The sequence below is a fragment of the Amblyraja radiata genome, chromosome 11 (assembly GCF_010909765.2).
Source record: "Amblyraja radiata isolate CabotCenter1 chromosome 11, sAmbRad1.1.pri, whole genome shotgun sequence".
NCBI classification, from domain to species: domain Eukaryota; kingdom Metazoa; phylum Chordata; class Chondrichthyes; order Rajiformes; family Rajidae; genus Amblyraja; species Amblyraja radiata.
The window spans coordinates 16,348,934-16,368,434 of record NC_045966.1 but is presented as its reverse complement, the minus strand read 5'-3'; the positions used below and the strand labels follow the sequence as shown (position 1 = coordinate 16,368,434).

Below are 19,501 nucleotides of genomic sequence, written 5' to 3'. Positions count from 1 at the left end.
TAAGTGAGATCCCGTTGGAGGTGGCGGAAATTTCGGAGGATTATGTGTTGTATGCGACGGCTGATGGGGTGGAAAGTAAGGACTGGGGGAGGGGGGGGGGGCTCTGTCTCTGAGATGGTCCAAGAAAATTTGAGTGCAGGATGAAATCCAAGTAAATTTTTGTCATGTATGCTGTTCCTTCATTGCTGTTGGGTTTAAATCCTGGATTTCTACCTTTCTACCTGACAATATTCCCCAGGGCAGCAGTGGTCCCAGAATATGACTCACTACCACATTTTCCACGGGTGCTTCAGGAAGGGCAAGTAAAAAGGTACAATTTTTTCTGAGGAATATATAGGTCTGAGGAAAACAATGAACATTTAAATATAAGAGCCAATCATTTACAGTCATGTACCCAAATATTTTTAAACATAGAACACAGTGCAGGAACAGGTCCACAATGTATGTGCCAAACATGATGCAAACAAATCTTATCTGCCTACGCATAATCTAATCCCTCCATAACCACAGAACGATCCAATGAATCAAATTGCCAATTAGAGTACAACACTTTGGATGCTTTGCTATTTAAAATATAATGTAATTTAATGCCGGATTCTATTCTTTAACAAATGCTTGCTTTAAATATTTGCAATTATCTGTATGAAGTGGGAAAATTACTATCATTTCAACAACTACAACTGAAATATAATTTGAAAAATAACCAATATTTTAAATATCTTCAAATTTGTGATTATTTGAAAAAATACACAAAAGACTATCATAATATGCCTTCCGACTTACTGGATGAAGCAATGAAGACAAAGGCGGAATCAGCTAACTTAATATCGTACTTATATAATATTATTTTAAACATAGAAATACCCACAACAGATGGAATTAGAAGAGACTGGGAACAAGAATTAGCTATAAAAATTTCAAAAGAGAGCTGGGATAAACATTTACTACAGGTGCATAAATGCTCGATCAATGTACGACATACGCTTATCCAATTCAAAACATTACATAGACTATACTATTCAAAAACTAAATTAAATAAAATCTTTCCCAATGTTTCACCAATCTGTGATAAATGTCTGTGTCAAGAAGCTACCATAGCGCATTCTTTTGTTTTTTGTACAAAAATCCAAAAATTCTGGCATGGAATATTTGATATTTTTTCAAAATTAATTAAAATAAAACTGGTACCAAAACCAGAATGGATCATTTTTGGGATATCGGAAGGTATCCCTGAATTAAACGTGTATCAGAAGAATTTACTCAATTACGGGCTAATAATGGGAAAAAAGCTCATACTTAAATTCTGGAAAAATGCGCCCACACCAACAATAAAAATGTGGATATCAAATATGTTTGAAACATTACATCTGGAAGAGATGAGATTCCTCTTAGCAGATAAAGCAAACCAATTCCAAAAGACGTGGTCTACGTTTATGGACCTATTACAAGCATGAGGTGCAATAGTAATTAAAATAAATAAATAAATAAATAAATGGTATCAGGACCTGGCATTGGGAGATAAAACAACAAAAACAGACTTGGTTGGTAGTCTTTCTGCGGAGTTTAATGTTATAATAGAGCGATTGTCCTTACTTTCTTTTTCTTTCTTTTCTAGGGTCTACTTTCTTACTTTACTTCCTTCTCTAACTTCTTTTCTAAGGGGCTTTCTTTTCCCAACACTCTTCTGCACTTCACAACTCTTGCGCACCTTCTTTACTTTCCTTACTTCTATCTTTTTCTTAAAGCTTTAAAAAAAAAAAAAAATGAAGCGGTACAAAAAATGTATTAAGATATATGTGTTGTGTGTTATTGTAATTTACCGTACTTCTAATAAAAAAAAAAATATATTAAAAAAAAATAAATAAATAAATATTTGCAATTAGCAAATACTGCTTTTTCAGGAACTATGTCAGATATCCATGTTCTCTGGGGATGCTTACCCTCTCCCCCCCACCCACCCCCCACCAAAGGAGGAAAAAAATATTTTTTTTGAAACTGGTCTCAAAATTTCACAACTTTTACAATCCTGTCCAAATTTCCTTGCTTTCATCGATATTTTTATCTCTATCTCAAGACACCCCATGTAAACCATTAACCAGACATCCCCTACAACTTATCCCCAAGCAAACCCTTGCCTCAACTTACCAGCAAGTTTCTCTTTGCCCTATCCACTCTCCACAACTTTAAATTAATTTAAGCCTTCTCTCTTCCCCAGTTCTGGCAAAGGAATTTTCACTTAAAAATGTTGATTGTTTCTCTCCACAGATGCTGCCTAATGACCTGCTAACCTACTGAACATTTCTTCCATTTCCTTTGTTTGCCAGGTTTCCAGAATCTGTAGATTTTCATTTACTTTTAATGTCACCCGCCATCATGATTTAAATCTGAAAAATAACTTATTAAAGATGGAAGTGGTATTAAAAATGGAACCCACATCTTCCAAATTGTAAAAACAGCTGAGAATGCATTCTAAAAGCATAACTAAGTTTTAGCCTACTACATTACAGGAATTTTATGTCAAAAGATCAGGTTTTCCATGACATATCAAGCAGCCAAGCTCAAAAAAACATTTGTTAGACCCAAGTAGAATATTATCGAACCATATTATCTAAAGTAGCATTAAGATTGAGACTAATTATATTCTTAATCATAATAAAGAGGGCTGAAGTTGAACCAAACCATGAACATAATCAAATTATTTTTATTTGAAGCAGCAAGGAACTGCAGATGCTGGTTTACAAAGAAAGAGTGCTAGAGTAACTCAGCAGGTCAGGCAACATGGATGGGTGACATTTTGGGTAGGGACCCTTCTTTGTCCTGCCCCACCTCACTTCTAGTTTGCTCTCCTACAATCAGTCTGAAGAATAGTCCCGACCCAAATGTGAGATATCCGTGTTCTCTGGGCATGCTGCCTCAGCTGCAGAATTAATCTGCCATTTTGTGTCTTTTAAAAAAAAAAAAAATATTCTTATTATATCCTTAAATTACGAAGCACTTGTATACATGCAATTTTTTATTAACAAAATGAACAAAATCCTCAAATGAACATCTACCTGAGTGATACGACATTTCCAAGCTCTGACGGTAAACTCCGTATTTTGTTACAGGATAGGTCCAAGTAAACCAAATTATGCAGTTTGGCGATATCAGGAGGAATACGTGAAAGGGAATTGTCACCAAGATGCAAGGCTGTCAAGTGCGTTAGTGACCACAAGGATGAACTCAAACTTCGAACTCTCCCTGCACACAAATAAAGGAATGTTAAAACTAAATACCAATTTTCTCCTGTCCTCAAAAGAAATGCAAGATATAACTAACTTGATAAACATTTAATTCTGTCGCTATCATACACTATATGCAATACTTAACTGCACAACAATTATCCTTAACTAATTCAAATGATGGCAATATACACCCACCGCAAAAAAAATCATGAATTTGAAAACAAGATCTTCATTTATGAATTAGACAGTGAAGCGCATTTGTCTGTGTTGATAATTACCCAAAAAAACAGGAATCGTCAAGCTAAAATAATGCACTCGATTTTGTGAAATTAGCCAGGTGGTTCACACTGTTGTAATCAAACAATATTTGATTTAAAATAAAATCTAGACCATGTGCCATAAACAGAAAATAAAAACATCAAGAAATAATTTTAAAAGCATTGGTAGTTCTGCATCCAATCCTTTAGGATTTCAAAGTCGCAATGAAGGCCAGAACTGTAGGAATGCATAAATTATGAATGGAATTATAAAAGTAGGCCATGGAGGAATTGAATATAATAAGAATATAGTGTTTTTTGGAAACCAGCATCCACAGAATGTCAGTAGGCAGAGATGGAATAACATAGAACTAGTGAAAGGTAGTGTGAATTAAGTTACAGGCACGGTTTAAGATGAACCTGAGTTAATAGACAGAGGAAGATGGAGCTGAACTTGGATATTGTTTTAAGAAGCCTATAAACAGTGGTTCCAGATAGCAGAGCACTATTTTACTTAACTCAATCCATTGCAATCACAGAAAAGGACTATCACAAAATTGTGGTAATCTACTCCAGTGCATCTTTTAAATGTTATATATTGCCACCAAAGGCTGCTAGCAATGGAAGGAGTGCATATGAAATCTAGCTATACCAATTAAGCAAACTCAATCATTTCTGACCCTGTTCAACATTGGACAGATTAATCTGATTATTTTGACTGCATACACCAGGCACATGTCTTGATGTAGCATCTTTCATAAATTCAACGATCCCAAAGCGCATTCATGCAATCATGGCTTTTACCATCTTCTCAAGCATGCATTCCAAATCATAATTTTTTGAGAACATAACATCACCCCCTCTAGATTTTTGTGTCAAGAATATCCATGTTCTTCTTTGAAAACTATTGGGAGACTTTATGATTGAGGGAATAGAAAAGGCTTTGAATTAACACCCCATTCAAAACAAAACAGCAGGGTCAAACGTGAGGCATCTCATAATTAACGATCAATTATTAGGATTATTCCTTTACAGTTACTGAAGATAAAATTTTATTACAAGTGATTCCAGGATTGTAATCAATATTTTGAATCAATAAATCCATTGTTTATAATTACACTTATTTTATTTCAAGGCAACAAAGCAGCTCAAGCTCAATTATTTATTTAAAAAATATTTCACAGAGCATTCAAGTGAAACCATAAGTGAAAGGTACAGGACATCAGATTTCCTGACATTTAACTTGATCAAAATTACATCAAGACAGAGTCAAGGTTATCAAACATAAAAATTAATTAATAAAGCAAATAAAAAAGCAAAATAGAACGGATGCTTCTCCATTTGTTGGAGTCTGCAACACAATTTTTAATGTTTCATTGTCGGGAATATCTTTCAGTCAGTCCAAATGAAATCTTCCATGAATAAGCGAGTTTCGTATTCCGAAAAATGCAAGGAATCATGGATTTGTCAAAGGTAGACAAAAATGAGGAGGAGGGGGGGGGGGGGGAGGGGGAGGGAGGGGGGAGGGAGGGGAGAGAGAGTGAGAGAGGGGGGGAGAGGGAGAGGAGGGAAGGGAGAGAGGTGGGAGAGAGAGGGGGGGGAGAGAAGAGCGGAGGGGCGGGAGAGAGGGGGGGGGACGAGAGAGTATAGAGAGGGGGGGTGGATGATGAGGGGGGGGCGAGAGAGCGGGGGGGGGACGATGAGGGCGGGGGAGAGAGGAGAGAGGGGGGGAGAGAGAGAGGGGGGGAGAGAGGGGGGGGGAGAGAGAGGGGGGGAGGAGAGAGGGGGGGGAGAGGGGGGGGGGGGGGAGGGGGGGGGGGGGGGGGGGGAGAGAGAGAGAGGGAGGGGGAGAGAGAGAGAAGAGAGAGGGGGGGAGAGAGAGGGGGGGGGAGAGAGGGGGGGAGAGAGGGGGGGGGAGAGAGGAGGGGGGGGGGGAGGGGGGGGAGAGGAGAGGGGGGGGAGAGAGGGGGGGGGGAGAGAGGGGGGGGGGAGGAGAGGGGGGGGGAGAGAGGGGGGGGAGGGGGGGGGAGAGGGGGGAGAGAGGGGGGGGAGAGAGGGGGGGGGGGGGGGGGGAGAGAGGGGGGGGGGAGAGAGGGGGGGGAGAGAGAGGGAGGGGGGAGAGGGGGAGGGAGAGGGGGGGGGAGAGAGGGAGGGGGAGGGGGGGAGAGAGAGAGAGGGAGAGGGAGAGGGAGAGGGGGGAGAGAGGGAGAGAGAGAGAGAGAGAGGGGGAGGGGGGGAGAGCTGTGAGGAGGGAGAGGGGAGGGAGGAGAGGGAGAGGGGGGGCGGAGAGAGGGAGAGAGAGGGAGAGGGAGAGAGAGGGAGAGGGGGGGAGAGAGGGAGAGGAGGGGGGGAGAGAGAGAGAGAGAGGGAGAGGGAGGGAGAGAGGGAGAGGGGGGGAGAGAGAGGGAGGGAGGGAGAGGGGGGGGGAGAGGGGGAGGGAGAGGGAGAGGGGGAGAGGGGGGGGGGAGAGGGGGAGGGGGGGGAGAGAGGGGGGCGGGGGAGAGAGAGGGGGGGCGGGGGAGAGATGGGGGGGCGGGGGAGAGATGGGGGGACGGGGGAGAGATGGGGGGACGGGGGGGAGATTAAGTTTAAGTTCAGAACCAAGGAAGAACGGTGACTTTGAGGGTATGAGACGTGAATTTGCCAAGATAGACTGTCAATTGATTCTTAAAGCGTTGACGGTGGATATGCAATGGAAGGCATTTAAAGACCGCATGGATGAACTACAACAATTATTCATCCCAGTTTGGCAAAATAATAAATCAGGGAAGGTAGTGCCTCCGTGGATAACAAGGGAAATCAGGGATAGTATCAAAACAAAAGATGAAGCATACAAATTATCCAGAAAAGGCAGCCTACCAGAGGACTGGGAGAAATTCAGTCCAGCAGAGGAGGACAAAGGGCTTAATTAGGAAAGGGAAAACAGATTATGAAAGAAAACTAGCAGGGACTGCTAAACTGACTGCAAAAGCTTTTATATATATATGTGAAGAAAAAAAAGATTAGTTAAAACAAATCTAGGTCCCTTGCAGTGAGCAACAGGCGAATCGATCATGGGGAACAAGGACATGGCAGACCAATTGAATAACTACTTTGGTTCTGTCTTCACTAAGGAAGACATAAATAGTCTGCCGGAAATAGCAGGGGACCAGGAGTCAAATGAGATGGAGGAACCGAGTGAATCCAGGTTAGTCGGGAAGTGGTGTTAGGTAAATTGAATGGATTAAAGGCCGATAAATCCCCAGGGCCAGATAGGCTGCATCCTAGAGTGCTTAAGGAAGTAGCCCCAGAAATAGTGGATGCATTGGTGATAATTTTTCAAGAAAGTGGTGAAATCATTGGACAAAGTCAACATGGATTTATGAAAGGTAAATCATGTCTGACGAACCGTATAGAATTTTTCGAGGATGTAACTAGTAGAGTGGACAAGGAAAACCAGTGGATGTGTTATATCTGGACTTTCAGAAGGCTTTCGGCAAGGTCCCACATAAGAGATTAGTACACAAACTTAAAGCACTCTGTTCAGTATTGATGTGCATAGAGAACTGGCTGGCAGACAGGAACCAAAGAGTAGAAGTAAACGGGTCCTTTTCAGAATGGCAGGCAGTGACTAGTGGGGTATCGCAAGGCTCGGTGCTGGGACCCCAGCAATTTACAATGTATATTAATGATTTGGACGAGGGAATTGAATACAACATCTCCAAGTTTGCGGATGATACGAAGCTGTGAGGAGGATGCTAGGAGGCTGCAAGGTGACTTGCATAGGTTGGGTGAGTGGGCAAATGCATGGCAGGTGCAGTATAATGTGGATAAATGTGAGGTTATCCACTTTGGTGGCAAGAACAGGAAAGTAGACTTTTATCTGAATGATGGCCGATTCGGAAAAGGGGAGATGCAACGAGACCTGGGTGTCATGGCACACCAGTCATTGAAAGTAGGCATGCAGGTGCAGCAGGCAGTGAAGAAAGCGAATGGTATGTTAGCATTCATAGCAAAGGGATTTGAGTATAGGAGCTGGGAGGTTCTACTGCAGTTGTACAGGGCCTTGGTGAGACCACACCTGGAGTATTGCGTACAGTTTTGGTCTCCTAATCTGAGGAAAGACATTCTTGCCATAGAGGGAGTACAGAGAAGGTTCACCAGACTGATTCCTGGGATGGCAGGACTTTCATATGAAGAAAGACTGGATAAACTCAGCTTGTAATCGCTAGAATTTAGATGATTGAGGGGGGATCTTATAGAAACTTATAAAATTCTTAAGGGGTTGGACAGGTTAGATGCAAGAAGATTATTCCCGATGTTGGGGAAGTCCAGAACAAGGGGTCACAGTATAAGGATAGGGGGGAAGTCTTTTAGGACCGAGATGAGAAAAACATTTTTCACACAGAGTGGTGAATCTGTTGAATTCCCCGTCCCAGAAAGTAGTTGAGGCCAGTTCATTGGCTATATTTAAGAGGGAGTTAGATGTGGCCCTTGTGGGTAAAGGGATCAGGGGGTATGGAGAGAAGGCAGGTACAGGACACTGAGTTAGATGATCAGCCATGATCATATTGAATGGCCCGGTGCAGGCTCGAAGGGCCGATTGGCCTACTCCAGCACCTATTTTCTATGTTTCTATGGGATGGGGGTAGAGAGAAGGAGAGGGAGGGGGGGTAGAGAGAAGGGGGTAGAGAGAAGGGGAAAGGGGGGTAGAGAGAAGGGGAGAGATGGAGAGGTGGGCCTTCATTGGAGGGCATGTGGGCATCGTGACGTCAGCAGCTGGCAAGCGGTGATTTTTTTTTTGAAGTGTGTTTTGTGAACAATTTTATTCAAAATCTGGGGACATAATTGAGCAAATTTAGAGAGGAGTGGATTTCTGAAATCATAAGTTAAGTCCCTACCGAAAAAATGTAAAGGTCTCCGCGCTTTTGCGTCTGGTTTTCGAGGAAATACGTTTCAAAGGCTAAATCACACACACACACGAGTTTTAAAAGTATATAGATATGATATATTAATCGTTTTGATGCAATTTCAAAAGCAGAAGCACTAGCATTCTAATTATTTTTAGTTTCAAGCACTTTACTTACCACTAATCTCCAACTCTGCCCAGTACGACTTCTTTCCATTTGCTGCTTCTTCTGTAGACATAATTGTATACATTCTCCGTGGATCAGGTGGATCATATTTTTCCTTGGGCATTCCGGTTACACTGAAACAACAACGCAAATAAATTCTGACAAATACACATACAGTTGCGAATCAAAATCCTATACAATAGCCAAATAATTGCAGTGTATACTAATATCTAAAAAAAGTCTTCAAAATTAAATCACCAGGATATCCAAAGCCATTGATCTTCTGCCCCCTACTCCAAAGTACACAGACATGTTGAGGCAGCACCAGAACATCCAAAACCTGTTTGATTCTGAACCAACCTCTAAACTGAATGCACTTCTCACTACACAGGGCTTGAAATTAGCGGGTGCCCGGGTGCCAATGACCACCTATAGTGCCGCGGGCAACCTAAATGCAGAGTTATTTTGCCCGGCTTGGCACTGCAGCTACTGGTTTATACCGAAGCTAGACACAAAAAAACTGGAGTAACTCAGCACGTTAGGCATCATCTCTGGAGAAAAGGAACGCAACGTTTTGTGTCGGCGGCGGCGACTGCAGTGCGGGGCAAAGAAATTAGGTGCGGTGTGACGGAGGGTCGGAGCGAATGACGGGCCCCGCACAGCGGCTCCACCGCCTTCTCCCGCACCCTGCCCGCTGCTTGCCATGCCGCCAACGGCGATAACCACTTTCAAAACAAACCCTCACGCACAGCGAGGCCGGGAGGAAGAGAGGGAGGGAGGGAGGAAGGGCAAGGCCCCCTTCCGCCGTCTGAAGCACCTGCACTGCTTGGCCCCACACCTTCCTGTTGGCTGGCGGAGAAGCGGAGGTGAGGAGATCCCAACTGCCTCCCCCTTTGGCGGCGGCACTTGGCGGACAGGGATGGCCAAGGCAGTGGGGCGATGATGCCGGTGTTGTCCAAGGAGCGCTGACCTTCCTTCCTCCTCACCTCCCCCCCCCACCCCCCCTCCCTCTCTCTCGTACTCCCCCCTCCGCCCCCTTATCCTGGGACCCCTCCTCTCCATCCCACACTGATCCCCACTCCTGCCTCTATTCAGTCCTCACTGACATCCCCTGTGCTCCCCTCCCCATCTACCACACCCCCCATCTATTCCTCCTGCACTGATCACCCTATCCACCTCGCATTGATTCTCCTGCCACCCCACATCCATCCTACACTGGTTCCCCAATTCATCCTGTACTGACCCACCTTCCCATCCATCCTATACTGGTCCCCCAATTCATCCCGTACTGACCCCCCTTCCCATCCATCCTGCACTGCTCCCCCATTCATCCTATACTGCTCCCCACCCCATCCATCCTGTGCTCATCCCCCCCCCCCCCCCATTCATCCTGCTCTGATTCCCCCATCAATCCTGCACAGATCCCCTCATCAATCCTGCACAGATCGCCCCCCGTCCATCCCGTACTGATCCCCCTCATTCAACCCCACTGACATCCCCCGAGGGGGGGGGGGGCAGAGAGGGGGGGGGCGGCAGGGAGGGGGGGGGCAGAGGGGGGGGGGGGGCAGAGAGGGGGAGGCAGAGAGGGGGAGGCAGAGAGGGGGAGGCAGAGAGGGGGAGGCAGAGAGGGGGAGGCAGAGAGGGGGGGACAGAGAGGGGGGGGGGGCAGAGAGGGGGGGGGCAGAGAGGGGGGGGGGAAGAGAGGGGGGTGGGGCCCAGAGTGGGGGGTGGGACCCAGAGAAGGGGGGTGGGGCCCAGAGAAGGGGGGGTGGGGCCCAGAGAAAGGGGGGGGCAGAGAGATGGGCGGGGGCAGAGAGTGGGGCAGAGAGGGGGGGGGGGTGGCCACCCAAACCACACCCTCTCCTGGTACTTTCCCTTGCAACCGCAGGAAATGCTACACTTGTCGCTTTACCTCCCCCCTTGACTTCATCCAAGGACCCAATCAGTCTTTCCAGGTGCGGCAGAGGTTTACCTGCACCTCCTCCAACCTCATCTGGTACATCCGCTGCTCTAAGTGTCGGTGAGATCAAGGGTAGGCTTGGCGATCGCTTCGCCCAACACCTCCGCTCGGTTCGCAATAACTAACCTGATCTCCCGGTGGCTGAGCATCTCAACTCCCCCTCCCATTCCGAATCCGACCTTTCTGTCCTGGGCCTCCTCCATGGCCAGAGTGAGGCCCACCGTAAATTGGAGGAGCAGCACCTCATATTTCACTTGGGTAGTTTACACCCCAGCGGTATGAACATTGACTTCTCCAATTTCAGGTAGTCGTGGCTTTCTCCTTCTTTCCCCCTACCCAGCTCTCCCACAGCCCTGTCTCTGCCTCTTCCTTTCTTCTTCCCGACCCACCGCACATCAGTCTGAAGAAGGGTCTCAACCCGAAACATCGCCCATTTCCTTCACTCCATCACACGCTGCCTCACACGCTGAGTTTCTCCAGCATTTTTGACAACCATCTCAAGATAGCATGTTAGTTATGCTCAATCACCTGGTCTGTAGGTGAAACAAATATTTACCCAATATCCTTCTGTGAAACGTGACAATGCCCGCAGAAACTGCAATATAACGGAAGCATGTTTTATTAAACGTACAGTACATGGCTTTGAGCATTGAAAAGAACTGGAGAGGATTGGAAGGTACTACCAAAACAATTCTTAATGGAATATGGAATCAGATTTGATTTAAATAAGGAGCTAATAATTTCTATATTTACACTTTAAATGGTGTGTCTATTAGAAAATAAACACATTAGACCATATACAGGAGGATCTGGATAGTGCAAAGTGGGAATGGTGCAATTACAGATGATGTAAAAGTGCACCATATCTCTGACTTAATAGTGCTAAACAGGCCAAGTTCTCTACATCGGACTTTACTAGAAATGCTTACTGACAAAGATTTTGATATCCGATACCATACAACACGCTCCAAGCTGCAGGAGTAGCAAACGAAGGCCAAAGCTCATGTGCTATACTTACAGACGCAGCTTACTAAAGCCCAAAATTGGTAAAATTGCCAAAGTAAAAATTAAACATAAAATTAACAGAAATTACGAACGTGGCAATAGACTGACACAAATAACAATTGAAAATAGAGCAGCCCATCGAAAATAGAGGTTTAACATGTTTTAACAAAATTGTACCTTATGTACAAATTGCAAGGCTTGCAAGGAATGGTCGTCTTGTTATTGGTTTATTGTTATCTCATGTACCGAGATACAGTAGCAACCTGTTTTGCATGCTATCCATTCAAATTATACTAATCCTGAGTACAATCAATCCATACACAAGTACAACAGGTAATACACAAAGACAAATAGAGCGCAGACTTCACTGTTACAGTGTTATTACATTTAGAGAAAGTGTAGATTAAAAATAGTGTAAGTCTGCAATGAGGCTGGTAGGGAGGCTGGGACTATACCCAGCTTGAGAGGACGGTTCAGTAGTATGTTAACAGATACTGAAGATGCAGCAGAGAAGTTGTTCCAAATTCTGATGGTATGTGCCTTCAAAAGAGGGCATGACCAGCATGCAAATTCTCCTTGATTATGTTGGCTACATTTCTAAGGCAATATGGTGTATAGATGGACTAGATGGGAAGGGCGGAGGGCCTGGTGTATGATGGACTGGGCAACAACTCTGCATTTTCTTGCAAACTTAAGAGCTGTTGGCAATCAAAGCTGTGATGCATCCCAATAGGATGCTTTTTATGGTACATCTGTACAAACTGTCTTCACAAATGCCTTCTCACATTAAGAGACAATAATAAATTTGTTAAATATTTATTCACCATATGTGACTTCTGTAATCCAATCTATGGAATGAAATTAAAAGAGATTACCTGTCTAGATTGCTACAAAAACACGCTTAGAAATAGATTTGAAATGTGTTTGAAAGCAGTTTCTGAACTGGCCAGAATACTGAAATGTAGTGAAATCATTCTTGCTGACCAGATTAACGACCAGAACCTCTCCAGATAAGCAAAGATAATAACTTGAATGAGGAAGACATTTCAGCAACATCCCTTGCAGAAATTGTGCAGCAATCAAAGATATAAAAATATTGATGCAGAAAATATCGCAATGCAGGGCTCTAGCTTAACTTTTTTTCCCTGTTGCCAGCCGGGCAACCTTGGCAGCTTTTTAGGTTGCCAAATGACAGTTTAGGTGGTCATTTAAGATGGCTTGCATGAAGCGTGCTCGGACGAAGTGCGTAGTTACCAGTCGGAATTATGCTCAATTAAGCATTCACATATTATTTCTGCTTCAAATAAAGTCACAAACTAACAAATTCACCAATCAAGACATGATATATACCACAATGACATGCAGCAAAATTATAATGCAGTATCTCAACTCTTTTTACACATTGCAATTAATGCAATTTTTATTATTTCTTTCCACTTCCAAACAAAAATGTGGTTGGATTATTCAGCGTATGATCAACCCGTGTCAATAAATCCTGGACCTTGATAACATATATGCTTAACTATGCACACTACAGATTGATGCAAGCATGTTTTGTGTGAAGGACCGAAAATTATCTTGACATAGCCATAGCATGGGTCGTTATTGGAATCGGGCTGACAGAGCCACATGTCGGTGGGCGGCGCGACTCTCGTCAGCAGCGGCCTCTGCAGTCCGTCTGCGTTTTTATTATTTTATGTCTATGTTTTTATGTAGTTTTTGTTATTTTTTGTTGGGGTATGTGTGTGGGGGGGTGGGGGTGGTGTGGGGGGGGTGGGGGTAACTTTTAAATCTCTCCCTGCACGGGAGACCCGACCTTTTCTTTGTCCGGTCTCCGTTGTCGTTGGGGCTGCAACGAGGAGCGGCCTCCAACAGGAAGACCGGGGGCTGTGGTGCCGACTTCTCACCGTCGCGGAGCTGGCCGAGTCCAGAGCGGGTGGAGCTGTGGTGGACGCTGCTGCGGCCCGACCTCCGGAGATTCGGTGGCTGCAACTGCGGGTTTGGCGGACGGCGGCACCGGGAGCCCGCGGGTCCCTGCTGGGAGACCGCTTTTCGGGGCTCCCGCAACGGCGACTTCTCCCGCCCGAGTTGCGGGGTTGAAGAGCTCCTGGAGCGGGGCCTTACACCATCGCCCCGCGCGGCTTGGAATGGCCGCGGGACTCTGCGAGCACACGCCGGGGGCTCTAACATCAAGAACCCGGTGTGCGACCTTGCATCACCCGACGTGGCTTTAATGGCCGCGGGACAATCGCCATCGCCCGCCGGGGGCTTTGACTTTGACTCTGACATCGGGGGGTAGAGTGCAGTGGAGAGATAAGTTTTTTTGGCCTTCCATCACAGCAATGTGATGGATGTTTATGTAAATTATGTTGTGTCTTACGTCTATTTGTTTGTAATGTATGGCTGCAGAAACGACATTTCGTTTGGACCTCAAGGGGTCCAAATGACAATAAATTGAATTGTATTGTATTGTATTGTATTGTATTGCAATTGGTACAGAAATACTCTTGCTTCCCACATAATTTATCCACAACAGACTATTATCTAAATGGTGGCCGACTAGGAAAAGGGGAGATGCAGCGAGACCTGGGTGTCATGGTACACCAGTCATTGAAAGTGGGCATGCAGGTGCAGCAGGCAGTGAAGAAAGCGAATGGTATGTTAGCTTTCATAGCAAAAGGATTTGAGTATAGGAGCAGGGAGGTTCTACTGCAGTTGTACAGGGTCTTGGTGAGACCACACCTGGAGTATTGCGTACAGTTTTGGTCTCCAAATCTGAGGAAGGACATTATTACCATAGAGGGAGTGCAGAGAAGGTTCACCAGACTGATTCCTGGGATGTCAGGACTGTCTTATGCAGAAAGACTGGATAGACTTGGTTTATACTCTCTAGAATTTAGGAGATTGAGAGGGGATCTTATAGAAACTTACAAAATTCTTAAGGGGTTGGACAGGCTAGATGCAGGAAGATTGCTCCCGATGTTGGGGAAGTCCAGGACAAGGGGTCACAGCTTAAGGATAAGGGGGAAATCCTTTAAAACCGAGATGAGAAGAACTTTTTTCACACAGAGAGCGGTGAATCTCTGGAACTCCCTGCCACAGAGGGTAGTCGAGGCCAGTTCATTGGCTATATTTAAGAGGGAGTTAGATGTGGCCCTTGTGGCTAAGGGGGTCAGAGGGTATGGAGAGAAGGCAGGTACGGGATACTGAGTTGGATGATCAGCCATGATCATATTGAATGGCGGTGCAGGCTCGAAGGGCCGAATGGCCTACTCCTGCACCTAATTTCTATGTTTCTATGTTTCTATACAGGTTGCAAGGAATTTTCTAAAGGCATTTTATGATAATAGCTGTTAAAACTGACTATACCCATCTGACAGGTTAAACATTACACTAACTAACAAGAGATGGCCAAAGGACATAAATGCAGCAAATGTTCTTTTGGTAATATATTTAAAGGTGTCAAGACGCCACATTACCAGACATTCAGATTAGATGTATGTGTTGTGAACAGCAATGAAGATACCCAGTTTGTAAGCAACAAATTTAAAAAAAAATTGTTGATAAATGCTTTTCCCATCATTCCCACTTCAGAACTAACTTTAACATTTCTACTGAAATATCTCCTGACCAAATTTGTGATGTATATGACTGACTGTAGAAGTAAAACCTGGATAAATCCAACGTATAGTTGTGAATGTTGCTCATTAAATAACTACAGTGCTGATAATCCATATTAAGAGCATTGATTCGCCATTAAAATGAATTCATTAATAACGTGTCAACGGTAGCAGTGACAATCGAACACTGCGGTTTTAATGTTTCACGTGTTCACACTTTAATTAATCCATCTTTATGGATTAAAACAAATAAAAACATTGGGAATTAAAACATATTTGATCGCATTCCGTTATCAAACATAGTCAATGTTAGCTCTGAAGACATTTCCAGACAAATAGGGTCGGGGGGGGGGGGGGGTGTGTGTGAATCAGTGCAGAAATGGATAGATGGTGGTGGGGGGGGGGCTTGAGAAGGCAATCGGTGTGGATTGGATGGATTGAGGTTGGGGAATTAGTGCGTGTTGTTTGGAGTAGGTAAAATTGTGAGGGGAGAGCGCGGGGATGACAGTGGGTTCCAGTGGGTCCCGAGTATATAAATCGAGCGCGGGGCTTGCTTTTACAGAGGCCCGGGACCGTTGGAGAGAGTGGAGGAGGGTCAGGGCGGTGAGTATATAAATCGAGCGCGGGGCTTGCTTTTACAGAGGCCCGGGACCGTTGGAGAGAGTGGAGGAGGGTCAGGGCGGTGAGTATATAAATCGAGCGCGGGGCTTGCTTTTACAGAGGCCCGGGACCTTTGGAGAGAGTGGAGGAGGGTCAGGGCGGTGAGTATATAAATCGAGCGCGGGGCTTGCTTTTACAGAGGCCCGGGACCGTTGGAGAGAGTGGAGGAGGGTCAGGGAGGTGAGTATATAAATCGAGCGCGGGGCTTGCTTTTACAGAGGCCCGGGACCGTTGGAGTGAGTGGAGGAGGGTCAGGGCTTACCAAAGTCTGTAACGTTCCACACTTCATAGGGAGGGTTCTGGTGGAAGCCGCTGATTGGTGGAAGCAGACTAGAGGAAGCAGCTGATTGGGTGCAACCTCAGGTTAGCATTTCTGCTTTCTGGTTAAAGGTACAGTGCTTTAGTAAAGGTACAGTGGGCTAAAAGTACAGTGCTTTTTGTTTATATAATAAAGGTGCAGTTTAAAGGTCAAGAGGGAGCAGCTGTTGTGAGTCAGATACCTGCTGATTTCTCCCAGCAGTTTCTATTGTATTGTACTTGTATCAGATCCAGGGTAAGGCGGGAGAATGACAGCCAGAGCAGTGTACTGTTCGGGATGTCAGATGTGGGAGGTCATGGTGTCGGATGGCCCTCCAGACGTCCACATCTGCACCAGGTGCAGCAAGATGGGGCTCCTAAGGGACCGTATTAGGATCCTGGAGCAGCAGCTCGATGACCTCTGTCTGGTCAGGGAGAGTGAGGAGGTCATAGAGGGGAGTTATAGGGAGGCGGTCACTCCAAAACCACGGGAGAGAGACATGTGGGTCACGCTAAGGAAGGGCAAGAGGCAGAGGCAGGGACGAGTGAGTACTCCAATGTCGGTACACCTTGCAAATAAGTACTCCTGTTTGAGTACGGATGGGGGTGACAGCCTGCCCGGGGGTAGCGAGAGCGGACGGGCCTCCAGCACAGAGACCGGCCCTATTACTCCTGATGGTAGGGACAAAAAGAAGAGGGCAATAGTAATTGGGGACTCTATTGTTAGGGGGTCGGATAGGCGATTCTGTGGACGCAGTCAGGAGACCAGGATGGTGGTCTGCCTCCCTGGTGCCAAGGTCTCGGACGCGTCTCAACGCGTCCAAGATATCCTGAAATCAGAGGGAGAGGAGCCTGAGGGCATGGTACATATAGGTACCAATGACATAGGTAAAAAAAGGGAAGAGGTCCTGAAGGGAGGATTTAGGGAGTTGGGAGGAGAGTTAAGGAAAAGGACCAAAAAGGTAACAATCTCAGGATTACTGCCTGTGCCACGCGACAGTGAGAGTAGGAATGGAGCGAGGTGGAGGATAAATGCGTGGCTGAAAGACTGGTGCAGAGGGCAGGGATTCAAGTTTCTGGATCATTGGGACTTCTTTTGGGGAAGGTGGGACCTGTACAGAAAGGATGGGTTGCACTTGAACCCGAGGGGGACCAATATCCTGGCGGGGAAATTTGCAAAGGCTACTGGGGAGACTTTAAACTAGAATGGTTAGGGCGAGGGACTCAAATAGAGAAAGCTAGTAGACAGAATGGGAGGCAGGAAGCAGAAAAGGGAAGCACTCGGACACAAGAGGAGAAAGGAAAAAAAAGGAAATAAACAGAGAATAAGAGGCAGGGGGTTTCTTAAATGTGCATATTTTAATGCTAGGAGCATTGTAAGAAAGGTGGATGAGCTTAGAGTCTGGATAGACACCTGGAAGTATGATGTTGTGGCGATCAGTGAAACATGGTTGCAGGAGGGCTGTGATTGGAAACTAAATATTCCAGGATTTCGTTGCTTCAGGTGTGATAGAATTGGAGGGGCAAGAGGTGGAGGTTGCTTTGCTAGTCAGGGAAGATATTACAGCAGTGCTTTGGCAGGATAGATTGGAGGGCTCATCTAGGGAGGCTATTTGGGTGGAACTGAGAAGTGGGAAAGGTGTAGCAACACTTATAGGGGTGTATTATAGACCGCCAAATGGGGATCGAGAATTGGAAGAGCAAATATGTAAGGAGATAGCAGATATTAGTAGTAAGCACAAGGTAGTGATTGTGGGAGATTTCAACTTTCCACACATAGACTGGGAAACACATTCGGTAAATGGGCTGGATGGTTTAGAGTTTGTAAAATGTGTGCAGGATAGTTTTTTGCAGCAATATATAGAGGTACCTACTAGAGGTGGGGCAGTGTTGGACCTCCTGTTAGGAAATGAGACGGGACAGGTGGCGGAGGTATGCGTTGGGGAGTACTTCGGGTCCAGCGATCACAATACCATTAGTTTCAATATAATTATGGATAGGGTCAGACCTGGACCTAGGGTTGAGATTTTTGATTGGAGAAAGGCTAACTTTGATGAGATGCGAAATGATTTAAAAGGAGTGGACTGGGACATTTTGTTTTATGGGAAAGATGTAGAAGAGAAATGGTGGACATTTAAAGGGGAAATTTTAAGAGTACAGAATCTTTATGTTCCTGTTCGGTTGAAAGGAAACAGTAAAAATTGGAAAGAGCCCTGGTTTTCAAGGGAAATTGGACATCTTGTTCGGAAAAAGAGGGAAATCTACAATAATTATAGGCAGCATGGAGTAAATGAGGTGCTTGAGGAGTATAAGGAATGTATTCTGGAGAATACGACCCAATCTCCATTTATGGGGAAAGTGTGGAGAGAGTGTCCAGCTTTAAGTTTCTGGGCACTCACATTTCAGAAGACCTCACATGGTCCACAAACACCGCCGCGCTGGTCAAGAAGGCACAGCAACGACTGTTCTTCCTGAGGACATTAAAAAAGACTGGTCTGCCCCAACAGCTGCTGACAACGTTCTACCGCTGCACCACAGAGAGCATAGTAACGTATGGCATCTCTGTGTGGTATCTCAGCTGCACGGAGGCGGAGAGGAGAGCTCTTCAGCGCGTCGTCAACAGAGCGCAGAGGATCATCGGGACAGAGCTACCAGCCTTGGAGGGCATCTACCACACGCGGTGCCTCAGGAAGGCCCTCAGCATCCATAAGGACTCATCACACCCCTGCCACGGTCTGTTTCAACTACTTCCCTCCGGCAGACGTTACAAGGCCTTCTACGCCCGAACCTCCAGACTCAGGAACAGTTTCATCCCAAGAGCTATAGCGGCTCTGAACCGGCCCTAATGAGTGCCCCCCCACCCGCCCCCTTTGGACAGTCTCCCTCAGATGGTCACGTCAATCAATTCAGCTTGTTTATTTATGTATTGTATTTATTTACCTTTCCTGGACATCAGTGGAGCTGCACACTAAATCTCGTTGCACTGACGTGCAATGACAATAAAAGATATATTATTATTATTATTATTATTAAAAAGAATCTTAAGAAAGAAATTAGAAAAGCTAAAAGACATGAGATTGCTTTGGCAAGTAAGGTGAAAGTAAATCCAAAGGGTTTCTACAGCTATATTAATAGTAAAAGGATAACGAGGGATAAAATTGGTCCATTGGAGAGACAGAGTGGACAGCTATCTGCAGAGCCAAAAGAGATGGGGGAGATATTGAACAATTTCTTTTCTTCGGTATTCACCAAGGAGAAGGATATTGAATTATGTGAGGTAAGGGAAACTAGTAGAGTAGCTATGGATACTATGAGTTTCAAAGTAAAAGAAGTACTGACACTTTTGAAAAATATAAAAGTGGATAAGTCTCCAAGTCCTGACAGGATATTCCCTAGGACATTGAGGGAAGTTAGTGTAGAAATA

General features: G+C 45.4%; 1 protein-coding gene across 5 annotated transcripts in view; it reads right to left on the bottom strand.

The window, feature by feature from the left end:
- cnot6 (CCR4-NOT transcription complex subunit 6) overlaps window positions 1-19,501 on the bottom strand; it is an 86,107-nt gene that overhangs the window by 41,943 nt on the left and 24,663 nt on the right. For 4 of the 5 annotated variants that reach the window (XM_033029414.1, XM_033029415.1, XM_033029413.1 and 1 more), the window contains 2 exons: window positions 8,548-8,669; window positions 3,054-3,240 (listed from right to left, as the gene is read on the bottom strand). In XM_033029414.1, the coding sequence (XP_032885305.1) occupies window positions 3,054-3,240; window positions 8,548-8,659 (299 nt within the window). In that variant the 5' untranslated portion in view covers window positions 8,660-8,669. Of the gene's footprint in view, window positions 1-3,053; window positions 3,241-8,547; window positions 8,670-11,051; window positions 11,091-19,501 lie in introns of those variants that run through there. The other variant, XM_033029417.1, reaches the window with a different exon arrangement.